The 17,676-nt window shown below is 40.8% G+C and overlaps 1 protein-coding gene across 1 annotated transcript in view; it reads left to right on the top strand.

The window, feature by feature from the left end:
* The window catches only part of LOC143384884 (uncharacterized), a 40,790-nt gene that overhangs the window by 6,127 nt on the left and 16,987 nt on the right, over positions 1-17,676 (top strand). Inside the window, exons 2-6 of the mRNA XM_077105998.1 lie at positions 1,422-1,937; positions 2,254-2,407; positions 4,411-4,502; positions 4,803-4,929; positions 7,167-8,055. Of these exons, the coding sequence (XP_076962113.1) occupies positions 1,512-1,937; positions 2,254-2,407; positions 4,411-4,502; positions 4,803-4,929; positions 7,167-8,055 (1,688 nt within the window). The 5' untranslated portion in view covers positions 1,422-1,511. The remainder of the gene's footprint in view (positions 1-1,421; positions 1,938-2,253; positions 2,408-4,410; positions 4,503-4,802; positions 4,930-7,166; positions 8,056-17,676) is intronic.

Below are 17,676 nucleotides of genomic sequence, written 5' to 3'. Positions count from 1 at the left end.
GATGCTTCACGAAGGTTTATAGAGGTGGAAGAATCGCACACATTTGTTCAGGCCAGTAACTCATGAACCACCATCCATACTAAATATTTGTTATTGAAATTCAGAAAGTGCATTTTCATTTTCCATGACCTTTACTCAGTAGTCTGCAGATTAATCAAGAAGGTTAGGCTTTATTCATTTTTTCTTTTTTCAGGCCTCGGTCTATAAGATTTTAAACAGGTTAGAAAGTAGTTCCAAGTTTTTAAAGAATGTATATACAAAGGTATTTTCAGTATGCTTGGTATCATTTTTGGCACTTAGAATTATATAATAATAGGAACACTTGTGTATCTATTCCCTTAATTGTTCTTACTGCACTTTTTTTTTTTTTTTTTAAGCCAGCTGCTTTCTCACTCACTGGTGAGTTTTTGTTTAGATTGATTTTAGTTTTTACAATCTAATCCGACTAACACCTCGCTCTTCATAGAAGCTTCAAGTGTCATTTTTTTGTGTTTGCATCATGAGTATTTCCTCTTAATTGGAGTCTCTGCAAGAATCTTTAAAGTTGCTCGTCTTTTTTATGAAGGTGAGGTAAAAGGTAGACAGGAGAGGGGCTGGGATTGTGGCTCAGTGGTGGAGTGCTTGTTTCATACATGTAAGGCCCTGTTCAATCCTCAGCACCACATTAAAAAAACAAATAAAGTTGTCTATCTACATCTAAAAAAAAGAGAGGATGATTGATGGTTTCACATAAAAGTAATAGAAATCACTAGATGATACATTAGCAAGTCCTGGGGCTTCAATTTTGACTTCCTGTTGACTACACTGGGTATTCACTTGCTACCAAAAGAAATTATTTAAACTGTCTTAAGACTTGGTTATATCATCTGTCAAATGGTACTAATAATGCTGCTGGGGTTGGTGTGGGGACAAAAGAAGATTGTGCATGTACTGTGCTTAACCTGGTGCTTGGCACTCTGCTAACTCAGCCCTCTCCAGGGTAAGCACTGTAAATGCAGCATTTCATAACCTGCTGGCCACGTGGAGGGAAGTTGCTCTGATTCCAGGCAAACACCCTGGGGGTCACAAAGACAACGTGGCTTTGTGGGGTTATTGGTAGATTTTTCCTTTCCTTTTTTCTTTTTTTTAACTAGGGATTGAACCCAGGGACGCTTTTTACCACTGAGTTACATCCACAGACCTATTTTTTGGGTTTTTTTTGTTTGTTTGTTTTTTTGAAGCAGAATCTTTTTAAGTTGCTGAGCCTGGCCCTGAACTCAGAATCCTCCTGCCTCAGTCTCCCAAATCCCTGGGGTTACAGGCATGTGCCACAGTGTCCAGCCTCAGAGGCATTTTAAGTGCCTTCTTGATGTGTAGCCTGGTGTGAAGATTAGTACAGGTCATTTTTATAAAAGTGCTAATAACTTTTTTCAATACTTCAGGAATAGTACAGAAACAAATATAAAGCATCTTCTAGGACAGAAAAGCCAGCACAGACCTGGTTTTCATCACGCCAGTTCCCCTGAGCCTGAATGATGACTGCTGAATCAAGGGAAGCGACAGGTCTGTCCCCACAGGCTGCACAGGAGAAGGATGGAATTGTCATAGTGAAGGTAGAAGAGGAAGATGAAGATGATCACATGTGGGGGCAGGATTCCAACCTGCAGGAGACACCTCCTCCTGACCCAGAGATATTCCGCCAGCGATTCAGGCGTTTTTGTTACCAGAACACTTTTGGGCCTCGAGAAGCTCTAAGTCGACTAAAAGAACTTTGTCATCAGTGGCTGCGACCAGAAATTAACACCAAGGAGCAGATCCTGGAGCTGCTGGTGCTGGAGCAGTTCCTTTCCATTCTGCCTAAGGAGCTTCAAGTCTGGCTGCAGGAGTACAGGCCCGATAGTGGAGAGGAGGCTGTGACCCTTCTGGAAGACTTGGAGCTTGATCTGTCAGGACAGCAGGTAAGATTGGTGTGAGAAGAGCATGGACTTTGGAGCTAGGAGAAAATCACTGATTTAATGCTCATATTAAGAGTCTTTGTGGTGATTATTCTTCCTGCTCTCCTGGGCTCTTACGAAGTATTTGGGGACTGGGGGTGTAGGTTAACACCCTCTAGAGTACACCTGTGTTTGGCATTCATGAGGCTCCACTTTCAGTCCGTGGCAATCCCCAAAAATATGTGTACTGACCTCCTCTTGCAGCTACTCACATATTTATGGTCTTTGTTTTAACATTTTAAAAATGATTTACCCACAAGTTCAACCTGATTATCTACAGGTCCCAGGTCAAGTTCATGGGCCTGAGATGCTTGCCAGAGGGATGGTGCCTCTGGATCCAGTTCAGGAGTCCTCAAGCTTTGACCTTCATCATGAGGCTTCCCAGTCCCATTTCAAGCATTCATCTCGGAAGCCCCGACTGTTGCAGTCCCGAGGTAAGAAGCAAGGTTTCATGCAGTGAGAAGCAACTGTTCCAATATGGAATTGCCCTACCCACGTTGTCAAGTGCCTGGGTAAAGAAGCATCCTTTTTATTGTTATGCATAATTGTCATTGTCACTAAATATTAGGAAAGTATAACTCAGATTAGTGCCAGGAGTTAAATGATGGTAAGAGGTAAGTAAACTGTGCATAATGAACTGGGTGGACATAACATTATTTATTGATTTGTTAGCTTTCCAGATGTCTGGCAGATTTCTATTTTTTTTAATGCAGATTTCTAGTCAAATATTGGGAACAGATGATACACTTCCAGCCAGATTTTGAAATGCTCTCATGTCTTAAATTATCTCTAAAAGGAACATAAATCTTTTTTAAAGACTCATTTTATTTAAAATGTATAAAGATACCATATGGCATGACTCTTTCGTTATTTTTGAAAATTTCAAACAGAGGAAAACTTTTTTTAGTTGTACAAATGATAAAAATCAGTTGAGGGTCTTATTTTAAAAATCTGTTTCATTTTTTTTTTCCTTTGAGGGAAATATATCTTTATCCAAATTTAGAATCAAGCAGGTACGTATGTCAGTAAAATCAATGAAATGTTAAAAGTACATAATTCAAGAAGTTGATCAAGACACATTACTTAACCAGTGTGTGTGTTCGTGATGACATCTAGGGTGGAAATATTAGATCATGGAGCTTAAAGGGATGTTCTCTCTCCCATGCATCCTAGAGCACAATCAGCAGACATGCTGGAGAAATCCACGCAAACCCATGCACTGATGTTGAAATATACCCTTCCAGGATTTGTGGGGTATCTTTACACTCCATAAGTAGAAGTCATAGAGAGTGACATTAGGAAATTAGAGAAGATATTAGTGGTCAGCTCACTAAATTAGCACTTCAGGTTGCCAGAGAAGCAATTTTAGAGACCCAATCTATAGAGTTGTCACTTAGTAAATCGTTCTTGAAAGACTTGAGACATAAATTTATTCTCAGTTTTTCCTTTGTCTGTTCATCTTCCAGTGTTTCCTTACTCTCCAAAGATTTCAGTTCAAAATTCTTGATGTTTTTGTGTACTTTGCGTTAGCTCTTGTTATTTTACAATTGGAGATAATTACAGGGTTTAGTAATTCAATTTCAAAATCATTTCTGTAATTAATACCTTTGTGGCTCAGTACCATCATATGTCTACTACCAGTAACATTTCAGTAGTACTTGGCAAGGGGAGGAAAAAGGGAGCTTAATATTACTTTTATCATTTAAATTTTTTTCTGATTTTTATACATTGCAGCCGTTGTGATCATATGATGTGTTATGGATGTCTTTTATTATGTATGTCATCCCATACCTCATACATTCATAAATGTCTCATCAACATTTGAACCATGTGTATATTTTATTTAAAAACTTTATTATAACCAAGTGTGAGAAAAGTAGAGGGACAAACATAGCAAAACTTACCTAGCGGTAAGAAGACTCCTGTCTTACCTTATTTTTCTAGATTTTACTATGTCAGATTTTTAAAGCTGGGTTGCATTTTTTACAAACGTAAGCACAAATAGGATTCTAATATCCTGGTACTATTCCTTGGGCTAGTGGAAAGTGTAAGTCAGATTTGAAACATGATTTGAATGTTACCCATTCTGTAACTGAGACTAGAGTCCTCCCTAGGTTCCAGACCTGGTTCCCCCATTCCTGAGTGACATTAGAAAAGTTATTCACCTTCTCCGGGCCTCAGTTCCCCCCTTTTTAAAGTGGAAGGGTTAGACCAGGTGATTTTAAGGCACTTTTATGGCTCCTGTGACTTGCTTAAGAGTAGAGGTCTCAGGAAAACTCAGGTCCTGCTTTCTTTCATTTATGTTCTCTGGAGCTCTCTACTCAGTAGTTAAACATGGAACAGTGAACTTGCTGGTGCAGAAGTGAGAGCGCCTCAGGCCATCAAGGGAGGCTCTGAGCAGAGCTGATTCACTCACAGCTCCTTTCTCCTCCCTCAGCTCTCCCTGTCACTCACGTTCCTGCCCCTCATCACGAGGGGAGTCCCAGAGACCAGGCGATGGCATCTGCACTATTGACAGCAGATTCCCAGGTGAGCTATGGGCCCCTCTGCCCTACTGAGTCCCCGTAACTGCCTTCTCCTCCTGGAGTTCCTCTTACAGTCTCTGCCAGGCAGTAACTCTTGATGCCCTACCACAAAGAAGCCCCACTATCCCTCTTTGTTAGTTCTTGCTGCTGCAAACCCCCTCAAGCCCACAAAGCTCTGGTCACATGTTCTTCACCAGTGTCCTGTAGAGATGCCATCAACTCTGTCCCTGACTCTAGGTGTGGGCAATGGGACTGTCCCTGAGATTTGGGAGAACTGAGTGTGGGGAATCTCCTGTTATTTCAGGCAATGGTGAAGATCGAGGACATGGCCGTGTCCCTCATCCTGGAGGAATGGGGATGTCAGAACCTGGCTCGGAGGAATCTCAATAGGGACAGCAGGCAGGAGAATTATGGGAACGTGTTTTCCCAGGGTAAGACTGATGCAGGATTGTTATCTGATAAGATTGTTTTGCTTCTCTATTAGTTGTGGGAACTCTCTGATATATTCAGTTGAGTGTTGATAAGGATTTTTAAGGCTACTGACTATGTTTCTTCAGAACAGGCAGGGAGAACCTTTGTGCTTAGTGAACTCCAAAAGCATAGTACTGTAACTCCCTGATTCCTAGTGTATTTTTTGCTCTTTGAAATCAGAAATCAACTCTTGTGCTCTGAGCCTCATCTCTTCAACCACTCATTTACTTGAGAGAATTTCGGTTCCCTTCCCCAAGGGCCACACTTTAGGTTCCTCTGTCAAGGGAATATCTTTTTCCTGGTAGAGATGGCCAAGTAACTGATTATCAGTCTAATCCCAGCCCTTTGTCCTGGCACTCTGTACCTGAACCTACCAGGCACCCTTCTATGGGCTTCTGTCTTCTATTCTGTGAGAGCATTGCTTGGAGACAACTTTACATTATCCCACTAACTTGCACCTGAAGCTCTCTCAGGATCAGGTTCCCAGTTTTCCAAAATAAATTGTGGTCTTCCACAAAGAGCTCTTGAGTAATAGCGTGTAGTGAATAAAGAAGTGCAACGGGCATCAGCCAGATAAGACAAGGTGATCCAGCTGCCAATCATTCATGTGGTCTCTGCTAGATCTTAACCCCTAGGAGTTAGTGCCACCAAGGAACCCTTAGATATGTACAGTAATAGGGAAGTTCACAGCAAGACTTTATCTTGGGAGGACAGGAATATTGAGCAAAGGGTGAACATAGAGTATCACTAAAAAAACTCAGGTTTTATTTAAAACCTTAGTTATAGCTGGGCTTTGTAGTTTCTAGGTACTTGCTCTTTGTTCTAGATGGAAATTAAGCCAAAGATTTGATCTGCTTTATTAGCTGTTACTTACTCTGATAACTTGAAAAAAAAAAATTTTAGGAACATTCTGAGAACTGGCCAGACAGTGAACGATGTTGATTTGGAAGTCAAAATGTATACCAATTTCCTCTTCGTTGTAATTAGTTCTGTATTTATGGTAGTTTCTTCACTAAAGTCAGAAGCTGAATATTATTTAGCTCCCCCATCATTGCATTCAGGGGCCTGTTGTGATACATAGACCCTTAAAGCCAAATAAATAAAGAATAGAGATATTTGGGTTTTCTCAGATAAATGTAAACAAAATTGTGTATGTCTTTTATATAATTTGCAGTCTTCACTTTTTAAAAGCAACATGACAGGACCAGGGTTGTAGAGTACTTTGCCTAGCATATGTGAGGCACTGAGTTTGATCCTCAGCACCACATAAAAATAAATGAAGAAAACAAAGGATCTGTAGCTTAAAAATATATTTAGAACAAACTAAAATCAACATGACACAAACAGTATAGCAACGTACAATAAAAATTAAACTTTAGTATTTTAATACACTTAATTACTAAAATGAAGGGGTTAGCTCTACATTTGAAAATTGTTGTATCTTTGTGGGCTGTGCAGAATCATTTTCAGTTTCTTTTCAATTATTCTCAGTTGTCAGTTGGTAAAGGTTTTTAATTCTGTTACTAGCAAGTGCCCCCACCACTCTTCACTCCATCTCCATCACTTGAGCACAGCTAGTTCTGTGCTGCTCCCCTGGTGGAAGGAGACTATTCACTGTGTGTGAAGAGCCCTACGACCTGCCAGCTTCTGACTTGTGCCTGTGAACCACCACCTTGTTGAGAAAATGGCAACAGAACTGGAGGAGTATTTGCTTTTCCTTCTTTCACTATATTCCTTTCTGCTAATATTTTCTAGAAAGACCTGTATATTCTCATTTTTAAAAAACTTACAAATATTTGCTGTAAATGAAACATGAGTTTTTCAATATGTATTCCTTCAAATTAATTATTGGGTAATCAAATAGTAAAATCATGACCTCCAAATTCCTTTAATTCCTTACCTCACCCTTAACTGGTTTCTCTTCCCTCTGCCCCTTCCCCACTGTACCTGTTTATTTCATGTTCTCTCTGCGTGTACCCTTTTATTTTCTCTTTTTTCCACTCTGCTTGCCCTCTCATTTTCCAACTCTACTCCACAGTGTCCCAATTTTTTCCTTATTTTTTTTTCTTTTTATCCTTGATTAATACTGTGAAGTCATTTTGCAGGCATAGAAGCTTCTTGGAAAATAATGTCACTTGATTAATCTTTGTAGTCAAAAGGAAAAGGTGCTATTTGTATTTTCTATTTATTGTGCCAGGTTGTGAAACCAGAAATGAGAACGAGGAGTCGACCTCAAAAGCTGAAGTCACAGAAGATTCAGCATCACATGGGGAGAAAGCAGGAAGATTTCAGAAAGAGTTTGGAGAGAAACGGGAACATCAGGGCAGAGTAGTAGAAAGGCAGCAGAGAAACCCTGAGGAGAAAACTGGAAAAGAGAAGAGAGAGTCAGGTCCAACTACAGCCAGGGAAAAAAAACCTACCACGGGGGAGAGAGGTCCGAGGGAGAAGGGAAAAGGGTTGGGAAGAAGCTTCAGTCTGAGTTCAAACTTTAATACCCCTGAAGAGGTTCCAACAGGAGCAAAGTCTCACAGATGTGATGAATGTGGTAAATGCTTCACAAGAAGTTCAAGCCTTATCCGCCATAAAATCATCCACACCGGAGAGAAGCCCTATGAATGTAGTGAGTGTGGGAAAGCCTTCAGTCTCAACTCAAACCTTGTCCTGCATCAGCGAATCCATACAGGAGAGAAGCCTCATGAATGTAACGAGTGTGGCAAGGCCTTCAGTCACAGCTCGAATCTCATTCTGCACCAGCGCATCCACTCTGGAGAGAAACCCTATGAATGTAACGAGTGTGGGAAGGCCTTCAGCCAGAGCTCAGACCTCACCAAGCACCAGAGGATCCACACAGGGGAGAAACCCTATGAATGTAGTGAGTGTGGGAAAGCTTTCAACCGAAACTCGTACCTTATTTTGCATCGGAGAATCCACACCCGAGAAAAGCCCTACAAGTGTACCAAGTGTGGCAAGGCCTTCACCCGGAGCTCAACCCTCACTCTGCATCACAGAATCCATGCCAGAGAGCGAGCCTTGGAGTATAGCCCAGCCTCCCTGGATGCATTTGGAGCATTTCTCAAAAGTTGTGTGTAAAGCAAGAATTTGTCATCAAGCCATTTCCCCCTTTTGTTTCTAAAATTATTTCAGAAATGCGTGCCCATTGAGGGGGAAAAAAAACAGCCTCAACAGATTTAAAAAAAAAAAAAAAAAAAAAATCATGATTAAGGATCCTTAGAGTTACATCAGCAGTGTTCTGCCTTTGTGTTGTCTGTGGGCAGGTAATTCTTCCACACAGCCCCTGCAGGGAAAACTGGTCAGATGGGTAATCCATACAATATTTCCACATAAGATAAAAGCACACACGCAGGAAAACGTCAAGCTTTTCAGTAATGAGGATACCTTTAAGGAGCTCTTTGAATCGCAGCAACCACAGCATAAATTGAAAGAACAAGATTGGCTCTGTGAACGTGCTTCTGAAGTTAGGAAGCCACTTGCTGCAAACAAGCCCTACCTGGCCAATATCTTGCTTATTTCTCAAAAAAGAGAGTTAAAACAAAAACTACATGGGGACATGCTGCTGCTCAAGCTAGTTATATATCCCATAAGTTATATAGCTGATCACTGGTAGCCTACCAAAGCTATAGAAATCTAGGACTGTGCTGATCAGTATCAAACCAAAGATTTCTATCTCTTCCTGAAAGAGGGGGTATGTGCACCAGTCTACAGTTCCAAAGGACTGCAACAAATGTAGATGGTTCTATCCTCATCACTGAGATCAGTTCTCCTGAAACAGCAACAACAATTCAAAACACTTCTCTCCCTTCTTGAAGTCCCTAAAGCACTCTAGCACTCCTAAATGCATTTCTCCACAAGTTAGCACTTGATCATATACTGACTTTTAATCCTTCATTGTTTCATATATGGAAGTTTTTATTCATCCCCCAAAAGAGATGCTTCGGTTGTTAAGGGATATAGTTATGTTCCTGACAGCCTGGCACTATACCTAGTGCCGAATCCATAAAGAGGCACTCCTTATATCCTATATCTGACTTCTAACAGGACTTTCATATTTATGATAAAGCCCTGTGAATCATGAGTACCTGAAATATGGTAGCCTGGCCCAACTTTGAAAGAGGACCTTCACAGCCACACGGCATGTTAAGACCTCTAGGGCCAATGCTATTTTTGTCCTAAACATAAACGAAGGCACTGATTAGCTGCCTGCATAGACTCTTTCTAAACGTGGATTGGTGAATAAATACTACGGAATGTCAGAAATTACTATATTGATACCATCTTAAGGAAAATGTGAACACTGACTAAGGTCATTTTTTGACATCTTTCCATGGCAAAGATCTTAGCCAGAATTCTCTTCAGTCAGCTGCTGAACAATATGATGATTTGGGCACTTTGTAACTTAAGATATTATAGTTCAGAAGATGTGTTTTGTTGCTTTTCAGAAAAAAGGAAAGGGAGCATTTTTTCCACACTTTTCCAGAAACTTTCAAAAAGAACTTACCATCATTAGCAGGCAATTATGAAAGGTAGTTCGTTGCTCTGAGCAGTTCACTGATAGTATATCAGAAATGGTTGATTGTGTCATAGTCATAGTGCACGGTATCTTTTTTTGTTACTCATCTCTAAAGACTGAAGTGAGGTTATGGAACTATTATCTCCATCTGTGCAGCTCAAGTCAGGTGGCTCTCTAGAAGCTGCTGATGGAGACTGTTTCACATACACAAGGGACCCAAGTATCATGGACTGTGACGGTATCAAGGTTAGAGAGGGCTCTGTTCATGAGATGAGAGCTTTCAGATGGCCATGGATAGCCCTGCAGAGAAAGCTAGAAACCGGCTAAAAACAAACCTGAAGACCATCAGCATGAACACCCTATAACAGGAAAACCCCACGTCAATTTGAGATGTTCCCTCAAGAAAAATAAAACTAGCATTTATCAGTCATTTGCTGACCAGCAGCAAAAATCCACGAGATAGCATGATGGAGCCAATGAGATGGAGGCGTGTATGGGCTCAGCTCCAGACCACACTAGAATTCTGCACAGCATTCATTCTTGTTCTCTCTTTGGCTTTCTTATTTGGACTAACTGCAGCTTCTCTGTAGCTTCTAAGCAGTTTCTTCAGTCTTGATTGGGGAGACCACGTAAAATAAGTCAGCCAGTTACCAGAATATTTCTATCCATCCAACTAAAAAAATGATACATTCTAGAAGAGTATATCTAATTCACTTTCTGTAGAGAAATGAAAGTAGAAATTCATCAAGAATTTTCTTCAAAGAATGAGCCACAGTGGTGGTTGCCTAGAAAATTGCTGGTGCTTTTGAGAGGACTTTTGTCCCCCGAAAGCAACAAAATGAAGTGCACAATTCCAGGCATCCATTCCAAACTCTCTGCCTTTATTCTTAAGAGGGAAAGGACTTTGGTCAGTTTCACATTGGCTTCGCCCCCACTTCCCCCACTACACGCTGACAAAATTCAGCTGTCATTTTGGGATTTTATTTATAAGTGAAATTTAAATATGACCTGTGCCCCTTCATTTGGCTCCCGTTTTATTAGGATGTTCTGCTGGCTGTTGGATAGCTACTGGGGTTGCTTCAGATCTTTGGCAGATGCACTCTTAGAGGCAGCAATTTGAATGTTTGTTTCCCGAGAACAGGCTACAACTAGTTATTAAAACCATTTGCATTGCATTCATTTATCAGATGCTCAGTGCAGAGGTGTCATTGGGCCATGGTCAAAAACTCTGGCAACATCTAATTAGTGCTCAGGATAGACATTGAAAAGTTCTTGACTGGGTGAAGTCTGTTAACAGTTGGTACACTATAGCTGATCATCAGCATGCTAGTTGACCTAATGGAACTTTTTTGAAGTTTTTAAAGATACACCTTAACCTTGCCAGGAAGAGAAGTAAAATTGTTCAGGTTGTGGGTATTTGTTTTTACTCCAGCCTGACAAGCAAGGCTAAACTTGAGAATATAGATATGTGAGACCTTTTGGTATTTAAGGCACTTAATTAAAATTAAAGTCATCAAGGTGAAACTACTAAATGTGTGGAGAGAGTGACATGTTTGATATGTAGAACGATTCACATATATGTCAGAGAATTTATTCCAGAGAGGAACCTCTTGAATGTGATAAGTATGGCAAAGCCTTTAATCACATCTCAGCCCTTAGCTCAGAAAGCTTATACTGTAAATAAACTTAATAACATTATATGTGAGGAAAATGTTCATGTATAGCACTCATTGCTTTGGACAGAAAATGAATTCCCTCGGTATGTTCTAGTCATGCGATAAATTACAAAACATGGCAGGAGTTTGGTCTTAACTCCACAGGATCCACAGAAGAAAACAATGTGGGGAAATGCTAAAGAAATAGCAAAATGTACAACTTTAAAAATTGTTAATGTTGGGTACTTCTCTACATTTTGTATGGCCATAATGTTTTGTACCTGGACCCCTATTATTTTGTACATTCCCTTGTAAACAGATAATGTATTTTAAGTTGACAGAGCACATCATTTCAAAAGAGAGAGGTTTGGGAGTAAAGAGATTGATGTGGTAATGGACAAAAAGTCAGTTCACAGAACTGAGAAGTGGAAGGATGAAGGGGAAAAGACCTTCATTGTTTGGTGCTTATTGAATCGAGAGAAGAGATCAGTAAATTCATGAGGAGAGACAGGCTAATAGGGCACTAAAATGAAACGACTCCTCTAAACATCTGCAACTCTCAAAAGAGTTTTCAAACTGGGAAGTTGACCTCTGAGCTGCTAGGTCACTACTGCAAGCAGAGGGAGTAGATGGATTTGAGCTTGTTGGGGGAGGATTTGAATCAATGAGTTGAGAGTAAGACATACTGCAGTGGCCAGTGGGACTGATAATCTGACCAGATTCTGTAAAACCACAATCTTGCCTCCCTGCTAACTTTTAAATCTTTATGCTTAGAAAATTGGGGATGTGAAAACACCAAGATGGGCAGTTTCCTGGGAAATAAGTTGGCACTGCAGGAGGGTTGACTGATTAGTCTCAAGAAGCATTTTGCAAGATTCCCTTGGGCTGTGCTCCTGTGTACCTTCCTTGTCCCCACGCTTCCCTGGTTTGACTGTTAGGAGAGAGGGTTTGTGAAGATTCATAATTGTAAACATTGTTCTGTTTTGTTTTTTTGATCTAGAGTTAGTCACCTTCCAGGTAGGCATGCTGGTCCATTTATCCAAAGCCAACTAAACCAGTCCATCCTGACATCCTCATGGAATACTGTGTGAATTGGAGTAAAAAGTATTGAAATACAGCCCAACAGTGACAGCAGTACTTGCCCTAGGAGCCCTATTTTTGTGCATCCCACTCTGAGTAACTTCTCAGAAATATTTGAGGGTGCTGGGGTTTCCCATTGGGGAAACTAAATCACTGCAGATTAAGTGAAACAGAATCAGAAAAGCAAATTAATTGGTATAAATAAGTTGTTCTATCATAGAAATTAGTGTAGATGTTCATTTCAACTACTTCTGGAGAATTTAATATAAAGCATTATTGTTTGAAAAGTTTTCCTAACGTAGATTTAGTTTTCATTTTTAAAATGGACACTCTACCTTTAAAAGCTGTTACTTATTTTGCTATTCAGATTAATTTTTTATTATACCCAAAAATGAATTTATTTGTTTTGCTTTTCAAAGCTTTGTAAAACAAACTTGAAATTAAAGGGAGGTAAGCCATCTCCTGTTCTGCAGGTCAAACAAAAGTTTGGGAAATACTTTGGCATCCCATAATATAAGATGTATTAACATGAGAACTTGGCTTCATACTGTCTGGTTCTCTTTACTAGAGGACACCACCAACCCCAAACATGGTTTGCTGTGATTTTAATAGTTTTTAATCGTGGAGATGCTCACACCTCCATTTAATAAAAGAATCATGATTCACTTCAGCTTACATAGTAATCGGCAAAGTTAATTGGTTTTTGAATTAAATTTTCTCCCCTCAACAAGCATTCAGTAAGCAGTGAGGCCATTTGCTTGGTGATGCAAAGAATGAGGTCTGTGTGGTTGAAAGAGGCAGCGCTGGACTGGGGCTGGGGCTCAGTGGTAGAGCGCTTGCCTAGCATGTGTGAGGCACTCAGCACCGCATATAAATAAATGAATAAAATAAATGTCCATCAACAACTAAATATATATATGAGAAAAAAAAAAAGGCGCTGACACTTAGATTTCATTCCAGTTTCAGATTTGGCGTTTAAGTTCCTTTGGTCCAGGGAAGGAACCAGGCATCTGTAGTCACTCTCAATATTGTGCAGTCTCCTGACAAGGTTGGGTATGTTAGGAAGGAGAGTTATACCAGCTGGAAAAGGGAGAGAAAAAACCTGGGAATGTGCTGGGCTTCCTGTTCCCTTGCCTTTCTCCTTGCCCCACCTGGGTAACAGCATTCAGCTGCTGCTTGAAGTTTCTAGTCTGCCCTAGCAAGGACAAAGCATGTTAGATGTAGAGGTGCTTCTGCTGGTAGCAGGGGTATTATTTGAAAAGATATATGGGGGTGGGGCGGGGCGGGAGGGAGCAGGTTGTGATTATGCAGGAAAATCCTAAAAAGTGTATGAGTGTAGGGGTAAGGGGTGGGTTATGCAAGCAAGATCATAATTATTTTAAAATAAGCATATGTATTTTTATTAACTTTTAGTTAAATATAGATTATTACAACCAGGTCAACATAAGGCTAAATCTATATATAGAGCTAACTCAGGCATTGTCTTATTTGTAGACTAGATAAAACAACCTGTCCTGTCCTGTCCTGTCAGTTCCCAGCTTCTTTTAGAATAAATTTAGACCAAAAGAAGAAACTTGTCTTTGTATACCCGCAGAATTAAGTTATTGCTGTTCAAAACTGGGTTTTTCATTTTAACAGTCTCTGAAGAGTCCAGGTGCTTAGTAGATGTTCAATAAATGATTTTAAAATTGAATTTGTTTGCTTACAATCCTCATTAACATTTCCAAAAAGGCTTCTTTCACTAAATAATGACATCTTAGAGGAAAGTGGTTTGTTTAAGAACTAGGGAACTCCTTCACTAAAATAGTTTGAAACCTTGATTGAGGTATAAAATTTCAATCATTAAGAGAAGTGGCAGCAAAAATTCATAGTGGTCCATTTTAGGAGGCCAATGGTATCTGACAAATGTTAGAGTAGTGAAGTTAGGAAAGGAAATTGTGGGGATTTGTAATATTCTCTTTGTTGTTTCTCTTCTAAGTCATGGTAAAAACAATAAATTATCTCTAGGTGGCAATACTTGTGTTTGGTTTTTCAGATCCACTTAGTCATCATAACTGCACAAATTTGCCAGGTGTGGTGGCATACACCTGTAATTCCAAGGGTGAGGGAGGCTGAGGCAGGATCCGGAGTTCAAAGCCTGCCTCAGCATCTTAGCAAGGCCCTAAGCAACTCTGCAAGAACCCATCTCTAAATAAAATACAAAAAGAGCCAGGATGTGGTTAAGTGCCCCTGGATTCAATCCCTGGTACCAATAATAATAATAATAATAATTGCACAAATTTGGGATAAAGAAAAAAAGCAAAACTTCAAAGTTAAAAACTGGAACTGCAACCCACAAAACTCAATTTTAGTTTTTTACATTGCCTATTTAAACAATTCACCAGATTTAGTGATTTACTTCACCTGAGTAGAGGTGAAGCCACTCTGGTTCTCTCTATCTCGGGCTCCTTAAGATCAGAGTGCTCAGTCCTCCCCTGCTTGCTTCAGAACAATGATGGAATAAATGGGTCAAGGGAACTTCACCCCATCTTGTCCCATCCTTGAGCAGAGGGCTCCAGAAAGCAGAGTCCGAGGTAAGGGCTGGTGTGTGGATGACTTAATTTAAGAAATAATTCCAGAGAACAAGAAGATGCTGGGAAGAAATCCAATACGTATTGAGTTTGGTCATGGGGATAAGTGAAGCCCAATATCCCCATGACAAGATTGCCTACTCTGGGAACTGCCGGAGGGAGCATTTATTCAAAAGTTGCTCCATGGAGTGATAACTTCCTACTCCAGGTTTGCACACCACGGAGGCCAGGGAGCAAGTGCTGCTGGGTGCACCTGCAAAAACTGTTCACTCCAATGACCTGTGTGAAAAGTGAGCTGCGGAGATGCAGGGCAGGATCCACAGTGTCCAAAGCATGATCTGTGAACTGCTTCTCCTCACAAGACTGCTGACACCAAATTAGGGGTTTCCCCACACCACTTATCTCAGCAACACCAGATGTCCTATAAGCAAGCAAATGAACATCCAGAAGGCCTGGTCTAAGGTGGGCTTGGGGAAGTGCATGGAGCTTCCATACCTTCTCTGGGCAGGTCACCCTCCCAGCACTTCACTATTACCCAAGAAGCTTCACAAGCCTAGGGATTGGGGAGTTTATGGAGTTTTCATTATGTAGGCATGAATGGTTACATCTTTAATCATTGGTGATAACACTCCAGCCCCTCTGTTCCCAGCAATCAGTGAGTCTGATCAGGGGCTTCAACCCTCTAACCATTCTCTGGTCTCTCCAGCAATCAACACCTATGCTGAAGCTATCTAGGGGACCCCAGTCACCAGTCATCAACATACAAGTAACACATCTCGGGGCAGGGCATGGTGACACACACCTGTAATCTCAACTCAGGAGGCTGAGGCAAAGAGGATTGCAAATTCAAAGCCAGCCTCAGCAATTTAGCAAGGCCCTAAGCAACTTAATGAGACCCTGTCTCAAAAAATAAAATGGACTGGGGATATGGCTCAGTGGTTAAGTGCACCTGGGTTCAATCCTCAGTATAAAAAACAACAACAACCAAAATAACCCACCACCACTCTGGAGAGTCCAAAGGTTTTAGGAGCTGTATGCCAGGAACTAGGAACAAAGATCAAGTTGTGGTTTTTTTGTTTTTGTTTTTATCATAGTATCATACCTTCAAAAACTCTGAAAACTGCCTGCCTTGAGGTAGCAAGATTGTATTGTATTTGTCTTGGCTGGTCCATCTGTGATTCTGTAGGACAGAACCTTCCAAATCTGTTGATGAGGGGCCCCAGTGAGAGAGTCTAGGTTGGGCATGGAAAGGACCAGAGGCTCACACTGTCCCCACGGCACCCAAGAGCCACTGAGTCATAAGGCTCAGGGTTTACCTCCCGAGACCTCTCTTCCTTCATTCCTGTCCTGTCGAGTGCAAAGCCTTGTAGCTTCTTCTGCTTCCTCCATTCCTGGGCCCAGCCCTGAGAGCTGCAAGAGGAAAATATGCAGACATTATTATTATTGTTAAGAATTATTATTATTATTATTATTCCCCAAGCCCACCTTAGACCAGGAGAAGCAGTTCATTATTAACCCCTGCCCTTGGTCAATCCTAGTCTCTTGTCAGATTCCCATGTTCGGTGCCCCTCAACAATCTGAGTTTCTCCTGCTCCCTAACCTCACATGCCTCCCACAGCCTTGCCTCACACCTTTTCAGTGGATGTCCCTCAATATTCTTTCCAAGGACCTCACCTATCCAAATGTGCTTCCTATTTGGTTGGTCTGACCCAGCCAGCCTGCCCTGCTGACTTCGAGGACATGACCTCCCTCTTTAGTGCCTCCAGGCTCCTCCTCACCCCTGGACACTTACCCTATGTCTGAATAAGCATAAACCTTTGGTTTTAAGGAACAAAAGCAAATTTTTAAAAATTATGGCAAATGCCTATAATCCCAGCTGCTTGGGAGGCTGAGGCAGGAGAATAACAAGTTCAAAGGTATCATATACAATTCAGACCATCTCAAAATAAAATGAAAAGAGTTGTAAATGTACTCAGTGCTTGCCTAGCAGTTGTGAGGCCCTGGGTTCGATCCCCAGCACCACACAGACATACACATACACACACATTAAAAAAAAAAAAAAAATCTTTGGTCTTTGCTTAATCTTTGTCAAGAGCTGTGCCCTTAACATAGACCACATGTGTTTGTATCTTTCCACAATGTCACAATTTATTGAATCATAATAAATTCACAAGCTACGTCACTTTCATTGTCATTAATTCACCGAAAGTCTAAGATAAAGCCAGACATGGTGGCACACACCTGTAACCCCAGCGACTTGAAAGGCTGAGTTGGCAGGATTGCAAATTGGAGGCCAGCCTCAGAAATTTAACGAAGACCCCTCTCAAAATACAACATTAAAAAGGTTGAAATATGGGCTGGGGATATAGCTCAGTTGGTAGAGCACTTGCCTCACATGCACAGCACCCTGAAAAAAAAAAAAAAAGGTTGAAATATAGCTCTGTAGTAAAACACTCCTGGATTCAATCCCAGGTACCATAGATAGATAAATAATGCCAAGTTTTTCTGGATTCAGCAACTAGTTTCTTTTCACTACTGTCTCTTTTCCTCCTTTATGAGCTTGATGATGCTCCCATTTTCATCCATCACTACTGTGACCCCAAATTATGTTTATGGAGCATCTTTGTATAATGGTTAAGCACACAAGCATTTGGAGCTGCAGCAATTTAGATATTCAAATATGTCTGGTGCTGCTGGAGGTCCTTAAGGAGAAAGGGAATTTGCATGGGGAGGGCTGGACCAAATACCCATTGTGATCTCCTTTCACTTGGGTTATGCAGACCTTTTCTGGGTTTTTTCACAAACAAGAGAACAAGCCAGCAAACTGTTATTACAGAAGGAAAAGTCTTGGCAGGATATATTGCCTTTCCTTTT

The sequence above is a fragment of the Callospermophilus lateralis genome, chromosome 19, assembly GCF_048772815.1.
Source record: "Callospermophilus lateralis isolate mCalLat2 chromosome 19, mCalLat2.hap1, whole genome shotgun sequence".
Taxonomy (NCBI): Eukaryota; Metazoa; Chordata; class Mammalia; order Rodentia; family Sciuridae; genus Callospermophilus; species Callospermophilus lateralis.
The sequence above is the reverse complement of the archived record's forward strand: the minus strand, read 5'-3'. Positions and strand labels throughout refer to the sequence as shown.